Consider the following 8,997-nt stretch of genomic DNA (forward strand, 5'->3'; position numbering starts at 1 on the left):
TACAGCAAACGCTCATAAAAATGCACTAGGTTATTGTCAACCCAACAAGGATTCAATTTGTTATAACCTACCGTTACACACACATGATGAAGACCACTTTCATCATCCACAAATTTTGAAATTAGCTTCCACTACACATAACGAATGGATTTTAAAAGGAGATAAAGAACACAATTAAATCTACCAAAAAGTAACAAAAAAATTGTTAAGAAGACAAAATATAAATAACCAAATTAATTCACGCTTCATGCCAGCCACAGACTTAAAAATTGGAACATTTGTTTTAATACCTAATTTTTATACACAAAAAGGAATATCCAAAAAATTACAACCACTTCGAAAAGGACCATACCAAATAATTGATAAACCTACTGAAGTAACATATAAACTTACTGACTCCAGCAAGAAAGAAATCATACAACACCGTAAAAACCTTTTACCTTATTATCCCAAGGAATACGCACTTCGCGAATTAACTCAGTTATATTCTTTCACAGGTTTTCACATAGTTCAAAATAACCCACAAATTGAACAAAATCAACATGTTAATACTACCAAAAATACAAAAAAAAATCAACAGCAGAATATAGACCCTCGAAGATCAAACACACCAAAACCCAAAATACCTCAAAAAGAAATGAAAAATAGAAAATTAACAGAAATCTGCGTGAACACTTTTTTCATGTTTGGACTTTTACTACGTTTTACGATTTAGATTCTGCAACTAATATAAATATATATAAAATTCGAAAGGATCAGTGGCTACTGGCTTTTTCTAACCACTGAAGTAATTCGGCCGAATTAGAGTCCATTTTTATGTTGAACTGTCCCATAAAAAGGGACTGCAGAAGTACTTAAACCAGTTAATACCGATAATAACAATGGGTTATTATTATACAGGGTCATTATTTGATCCCTAATATCGACCAAGTAACTAAATCGAACAAAATCACTGAGCCGACAATAAGCGGGCAGACGCCCAAGGCCGAAAACCAAAAAAGCCATAAGAAATAGTGTCAACGAAAAAAAAGTGCAATTAAGGGAAAGTTTTTTGAAACAACCATCGAATTTTGCCCTTCAAGCGACACAAAATAAGTTATTCAAGCTGATAAAACATAATCTGAAACCATTAAGGCCGAACAAAGCTTCCAAGGAATGTGCGTTCGACTCTCACTAAATCGAAAAATCGGTTTTGATGACGTCATAATAGTTACTTCCCATTCGTAGAGATTCGTCGAAACAAAAGGAAACATTGCTAAAGTGGCATCAAAATGGATAATTAAACATTATGAACCTAGAAAATTTTCACATTTTCACATGGAATCACTTAATAATCACATAATCACTTGTAGCATATAAGATTGAATTGATAATTACCACAAGATCAACAACAAAAATCTGAACATAGAGAATCATCACGTCTTAGAATTCAACCACAGAAAAACTAAAAAACATTCATCCCACCTTCTAAAATATAAAGAAAGTTGAATTTCAGAAACAACTTTGATTAAGGATTAAGGTAAACATTCTTTTAAATCACCTTACCCCTTCACATTTCTGTAAAAACATGCTGAAAATAACCTCGATCAATTATACCATATTGGAAAACACACTCATATACTCAAGGTGAACCGAACATAGTAAATGAACCAATAGATATATATTTCTTGTGATACAACACTATCATCATTACCAGAAACACTCTCACTTCCGTCAACGCCATCAATAAGCCAAGTCTTACCAACACTTTTCCCTTTAAATTTTCCAAACAACCTCGACGCTAGATACCGAGAACAATCGTCGTCAAATATCCCTTTACGATTAGATTGGAATACTTTCGCAGCACCTCCCTCACTATTTGGACAACATCAAGAAAGTAACCGACTCCATAGTTGGGCACTTAATAGATTACGATATAGACAAGATATCCACGAAGATATCCGAGAACATAACATTCAAATACTTCAACAAAACAGTCTCCAATTAAAATTTGAAACCACGGTCAAACTTAATAAAATTGTTCAACACCCTTTTCCCCTAAGTCCACCAAACATAACAGCTCAATCACCACCTCCTCCATTTATAACAACTGAAGTAATATATAAATACAATAGATAGACTAAAAACACAATTGGATATATCACATTTTATAACCCATACTCCGGATTATCATACACATATACATTTTAAAGATATTTACGTTTCAACACATTCTTTTTCTAATTTTTTCCGAACAACATACAAATCCATTCCCTCGTACAGGACCTCAGGATTTATTAGTAACACACTATGATCGTGAAGAAAACGAACAAAAAACACTAGACAAATACGCTATAAACCAAGTAACACAATGCGAATCAGAACCACAAGCTATAGCAAGCACAAAGGTAGTAGCAACACTATACTCAAAAGCCCGATCAACAACATTAACAGGATACAAGTTTACAGCAACATTTTCCGAAAAGAAAGTTCATTGCTCGCAAGTCTCAAACGGAAGTAAAAACCGACTAGACAATGAATCTTTTCATCAGAGTAATATAGAAAGACTACTACATCTTAACCCTCAAGATTGTAAGAAAGAACTTAGACGATTAAACTTAACACAAAATGACGGAACGAATAGATAACTTGTAAAATTTCAAGTTTTCCCAGTTTCAGCACATCAAGCAGTACTTGAAAAACACCAAGGTCACTTTAGACTAGACAGAAATTTCCTCTTCCATGGAACACACGGAAGAGAGACATGCCATCTACTTGATAAACATTGGATACCGCACATAGGTATCAATGATCCCTCAAATTGCAAAGCAGATACAAAAAATAAAAGAAATCAAGAAATAAGGTTTTTTGATTGGAAAATACAACTTGAAAAAGTACAACTAACACGAGATTTAAAATACGACACAATCCTTTACCAAGGCATTAGACTTCCTTGCAAAAATGACCAAGGATATTGCGATCCCACAACACGCACACAAGCAACCATAGTATGGTTTACTGAAGAAAGCTGCATAGTTTTCCAAGTTGCAAAAATACACGCTAGAATGATTAAATTTCCCCAAAAATATTTTATTGAATCAATCCCATTTGAAACAGTAACCCAATTGAAAGACTAAGTACTAACTTTATAAACATCCATAATATGGAAAATAAATTGACACGTTTTTAAATATTTCACGAAACAAAATTTGCAAGTAAATACAAAAACCCACTCTACAAAACACAATACTCCGAAATACTTGTTCAATACGACGAAGGTTTCGACATGACCACCGAAAAATAAAATTTGACCCCTATGCAACACATCAACTAATAAATGAAGATACATCATACATCCCAGCGAACCTCCGCAAAAACGCAGGAAATCCTGGTGGAAGACTAGAACCATATGACAGTGAAAGCACACGTTTACAAGAACTATCATTAAGGAACAATACTTATTTTGGCGCAATACATAATGACATTTACTTAGATATGAACTTAGACTACACACTTAGTAGAATTTTCCAAGAAATGTCACTTTCTGAATTAGAAACACTCCATCAACTATGCGAATTAGAAAGAACACAAATTCTACAATCACTCGCATTAGCAGTACTCAAAATACCATACGCAGGTTATTTGTTATCCGGGAATAGATCAAAATTCCTTGACTTTGAAGGAAACAGTTTATGGTTTTATACTTGCACCAAAAAAGTATCACCACAATATGTTTTTGAAGACAAACGTTGTTACAAAAGAATCACCATATTCTGCAAAAATAAAGTACATTTTGATGATATATTTTCAAGACGAACATATGTTTGGGATACCGCAGTCCCATGTGGACCAAAAAACATCCACAACGTCGTACAATTAAACCCTGACGAAGATAAATACTATCTACTTACACCATACCCTACACTCATGCAGCTACTAAAAAACTTCCACCAGAAAGCATTCGAGCTATTGATCGCAACCCAAATATCGATTTACAATCAGTCGGTATATATTCTAAATCCGATATACAACATCATATTCGAACACAACAGTTTCAAGAACTACTAACACAAATGGACACTATACAACGACAATCAATAGACCAAAATTTACGAAAACTTGCAGAAACAGCAGGATTTTCAGATATTTACGCACAAGATTACAGCGGATATTTTAAATACATCAAAGTATACATATATTTAAACGGTGAAAAATATCGACCACAAGATATATCACCAATCAATATTTTTAGTTTTGTAAATTTGAAAAACGAAGTCTTAGCCTTTCTAGGATGGCCACATTACATCTTAGAAAGATTGACTATCTTATACGCAATGTTTAATTTTTTTGGATTTCTTTTCTAATCACTAAAAGGAATCTATAACACATGGGCAGTACATACACAAGTAAACAGACAAGCAAGCGTAGCACGCATTTTATTTGCAGTATTTTTTGGAATATTTTCATCATCAATAAATAAAATCCTCCTAGATGCACAAATTAAAGAATACAATACAAAACTATCAACAAATCCCAACACATACGATGACTCAAATAATAATACAAACGTATTACCTACGGCACCCCATTTGCCAAATAATCATCCATTATCTTTAGTCTCACGAAATTTTCTAATCTTAGCAATCACAAACCCCCTAAACTTAAGACCCAGCCACATACAAAGCCCCATCAAACACATAGTGACACAACAACCTTCAATTGACGATACATTTGAACAAATAATTGAACAGCCCCATACCACCACTTTTCAGTCTCAAAATAATCATTTTTTTAAGCCCACGATGTGCAGACAAGTTGGATCACTCCACCGATCAAACTCCCACCCTGCCAGCCTCTAAAATCTATCCTTGTTATCCCACTTTTTGCTTTCCCCCCACCTGATTCACCACATGCTAACATATCATCCGGCATGAATTCTGACACTAACTCAGATATAACAATTTATACAATAATTTCACAATTCAATAATTCTGATATTGAAACCCCCGACAAATTCGCCGATTCAGAACCATCCCCTTCTACACATACCCCGACCAGCTCAACAACCTTCTCAAAACCCCTTTTCCGACCCATACAATCCCATAGCCAACATATATCTCCTTACACTCCCTCTCAAGTAACCCCAACATACTCCCCATTCAATAATGAACGCTCCACCAACAACTCCCCTGATAATATCCAACTTTCCGAAGAACTAGATATTTTCATAACACTCCAACAACAATTGCTATCTCCCCACACCCTCACTATTCACCAATTATCAACAACAATAACATCATCAAATCCACCAACATCCACACCAATTTCAGATTATACTCCAGCATTAGCTCATTCATCCACTTCCACAGAATCATCCAACAGTACTAACCGTGCTTATAGAACTTTTAAACGTAAATTCCCAAATCATCCATTCCCATCCAAACCCCAAACCGCCCGAGAATATATAAGTCATCCAGACCACACCAAAACTACAATTTTTCTTCAAATAACCCTACCTTTATTTCCCCAATATACACTAAATCAATCTGACTCTAACCCTGAACCACGTCAATTTGTAGTTGAACATGTATTTATACCCACACATCATTGGACAGCTTGTTATAATTTCACTAATCCCCTTACGCCACCACTCTATAACACCACTATCGATATTGAAATGAATAAAGACGAATTATTCAGATTAACCACAGCACTCACTCCACGACAATTTACATACGTAGGATATAAAAAATTACTAAAAACATTCGCTGCATCCCGCGCTAACGACTACTCAATTGAATATTACGATCATTTCAGATCTAATCAAGACCAATTTCTTGATGCCGATAAATTTGCAAATCCACAAATCATAGAAAATTTTTTTATTAAATCATCAAACATATTCACAATTAACATACTAGATAAAAAGCATGATCACATTATTTCAGAAGCACTATCAGACATCCAAGCATATGAATCATTTCACGAAAAATTTCAAACTTTTTTACTAACTTTTCACTTCCTGACACCAACAGAACGCAATTTTCACTGCTCACACGACATCATGTTGAGAACTAAGCAAACACATACTTATATTTACTATCGCTTTATCAAAAATCATTTCCATTTACACACACCATCACGACAACCTTCAGTTCATTAATTCCAAATACAGCTCAAAATTTTTTCTAAACTTCACGTATTGCATTACAAATACTAACTTCCAAGGCATCCTCCGGAATTATGATCCAATCACTCAAATGTATATTTTTGTCCCCTCACGAAAACCTTCAATGAAATCCCGACCTCTGATCATTCCGCATGAATATATTCAACTGATAGAAGTACCCATTTTAGAATTCATCCATATTACTAAATAAAATCATAAAATTTATAATCTAATCCAGAACACACCTCAGGAATTTGCAGTAGGCACCGAAGAACTAAAAAGAATCAAAGCACTGCAATTGCTTTGGCCACTGTTGCAAACTAAAAGCATAATACTCATACTAGCTAAACTACTAACTACATCAGACGCTTTTCACGACACTTTCCCACACGGCTTTTTCCCAGATGACTAAAGGTATTTATGAATTTATTAATTTTCAAACTAACTAATTCAAAATCGAACTAACCATTTTATTCAGTACTTTATTTTCTCTTTAGCCTTCACATCACGATCACCTTTAAAACAAGAAAAGACAAATAAAAATAAAAACTCTTTTTTCCATTTTAAACTCTATTAAACCAAAAGCACTAAATGATGCAGTAAACGTTAATTCAAAGTAGAAAATTCATTTCTAAACTATTCACCCAAATGTAGTAAATTTAAATTACGATGAAAATCAATTTATACCTTTCAACCCCAAAAGCAGTAAAATTTGGAATGGAATTATATAATAACCAAACTAACCAACGCAGCTTACTAAACACCATAAACCATAAACTAACAGCATGACTAAGAAAAGAAAACCCACGGTTCCCAAACCGGATTAAACCAGCTTAAAACTGGATAAGTTATTCTTTGAAGACTATTACCAAGTCTAAAAAAAGAAACAATAAAACACCAAAAAGTCGCAAGACAAATCCAAACCACAAACAATTTAATTTTTGAGAAAAGGACACAACCAACGAAACAAGAGGAAAACAAAAAATATTATAACACAAAAGTTAACACAAAACAAGACTAAAGAAAAAAAAACGGCACGAAATCAAACTCCCCTTCCTGGCCTAACCCACCAGAGAGGACGTCCTGAGCATGCTCTATAGCCGGCCTAATCCGCCGTGCTACATCCACACTTTGTGACCACATCACTTTTTTTGACAAGAGGTACTCAAGTGTGAGTAACTCTTAAAAATAACTAAACTTAAACTAAAACGCTTTTGCGAAAACAATTAATCAAAATCATAACTAAAAAATAGAACTAACAAAATTTTATAAACTGTAAACTATAATAGGCAGTACATAGATCACGAACAACCATAAGAACGAGCATCCAAAGACTAGACGAACCCATCACACTCAACCTACAGGATGGCCAAATACAACTGACATGCCGCTCACAATCACAACTCATAAAGGATTTAGAGTACGACTTGACTTCGCAGAAAAGGACTTCAGTGAATCAGACCAATGACCATCTCGATGTTCAAGTATACGTACAGATCCGAGCTACAAGGCATCCCCTCCAAACGCGATCTTCACGCCATTGCCAAACCAGATCGAAACAGAATTCTCCACAACCAATCAAGAACAGACGATCATAGCAAACCAACTTGAAATCAGATTGATTTCATGGACAGTCATGGTCTTTGTCAACCGATAACTAACAACTTTCTATCGATAACTCCAGCTTCTTGGAGCTTTCTTCTTCAAAAACAAAACAGAAAATGATGCTCGCCAAACAACAACGACCAACATCCATCCTTCATTACAGATAGAAGATCTAAGATTCAAAACTCTTTAAACCCCGGATGGGTGGAACCAGATACAAACTATATTTATTATTTGGTTATAAATTGAATATTTGATCTCTATAAAATATTTAATATTAACCAATCACGATCCATCTAACTAACAGCCCACTTATTTGTAAGTGCTGAAATTACTTGTAATTTCAGCACCAGAGAGATTTGAATTTGACTTGAATTAGTTACCTCTCCAAGAATACTTTAGCAATTGCAATAAGCCAGTATACTCTAGATCTATTGAGCCTAGCAGAGACTAGTTAAACACCCTGAGACTAGTAGATATAAGAGTAAGATTAGGATCGGTATTAGACTAAGAAGTTGCACGAATCTATCCGGCCGAAAATAAGATAGCGTTACGAGCGGACGGTGTACCCTATCCGAAATTACTCTATGAGTTACATCTCGAACTTAACTCATTTTTTTAGCCACTAGAAGCAACTAAAATGTACCTTTTATGATCAAGAAGTTTGAGGATGGAAGATTCCCGTTGTTATCTCACCTTGTCGTAGTCTGTTTTGTATCGACTCTGGATCTCCTTGTCAGAAACCTCATGATCATCCATTTCGATCTCCTCCTTCAACTTATCCAAGGAGTCCTTCTTCCAATCACCACTCTTCTTACCCTTCTTCCCACCACTTTTTCTACTGGTCTTACCAGTCTGTTTAGTGCTTTTTCGGGTAGATGCACCTGCCGCCGTGTCTCTTCTAGCGTCATTATTAGTAGTGGGCTGCTCACTGTACTTCGGGTTGTTTCTAGTCGCCGACATGTTCTTTCAGCCTAATTGCTTTCAAAAGGGCCCAGTCGATAATTTTCAATAAGCCTGGTCAATAAGGAAGGTAAAGTTTTTGTCTGATTCTACTGTCTTTTTTGAGTCTTTAAAACTAATTGATGTTCGAGGCGAATGGCCATTTGTTCGCACCATTGAAGTATATCGTAGTATATCAAAGACCATATTTGTAAAAATTAAGCATAGGGGGCTATAGTTTTCTGGGTAATGTATAAGCTAAAAAACATTTCAATGAGCAATTGTGCATGTTTATTTGTTCC

General features: G+C 34.9%; 2 protein-coding genes across 2 annotated transcripts in view; one reads left to right on the forward strand and one right to left on the reverse strand.

The window, feature by feature from the left end:
• The window catches only part of LOC134839861 (sodium/potassium-transporting ATPase subunit alpha-3-like), a 151,355-nt gene extending 142,639 nt beyond the window's left edge, over positions 1 to 8,716 (reverse strand). Inside the window, exon 1 of the mRNA XM_063855483.1 lies at positions 8,450 to 8,716. Coding sequence (XP_063711553.1) covers positions 8,450 to 8,716 — 267 coding nt within the window. The remainder of the gene's footprint in view (positions 1 to 8,449) is intronic.
• Positions 1 to 8,997, forward strand: part of LOC134838897 (synaptojanin-2-binding protein-like) — a 156,448-nt gene that overhangs the window by 30,097 nt on the left and 117,354 nt on the right. The window lies entirely within an intron of this gene.

Source organism: Symsagittifera roscoffensis, chromosome 2, assembly GCF_963678635.1.
Source record: "Symsagittifera roscoffensis chromosome 2, txSymRosc1.1, whole genome shotgun sequence".
Taxonomy (NCBI): domain Eukaryota; kingdom Metazoa; phylum Xenacoelomorpha; order Acoela; family Convolutidae; genus Symsagittifera; species Symsagittifera roscoffensis.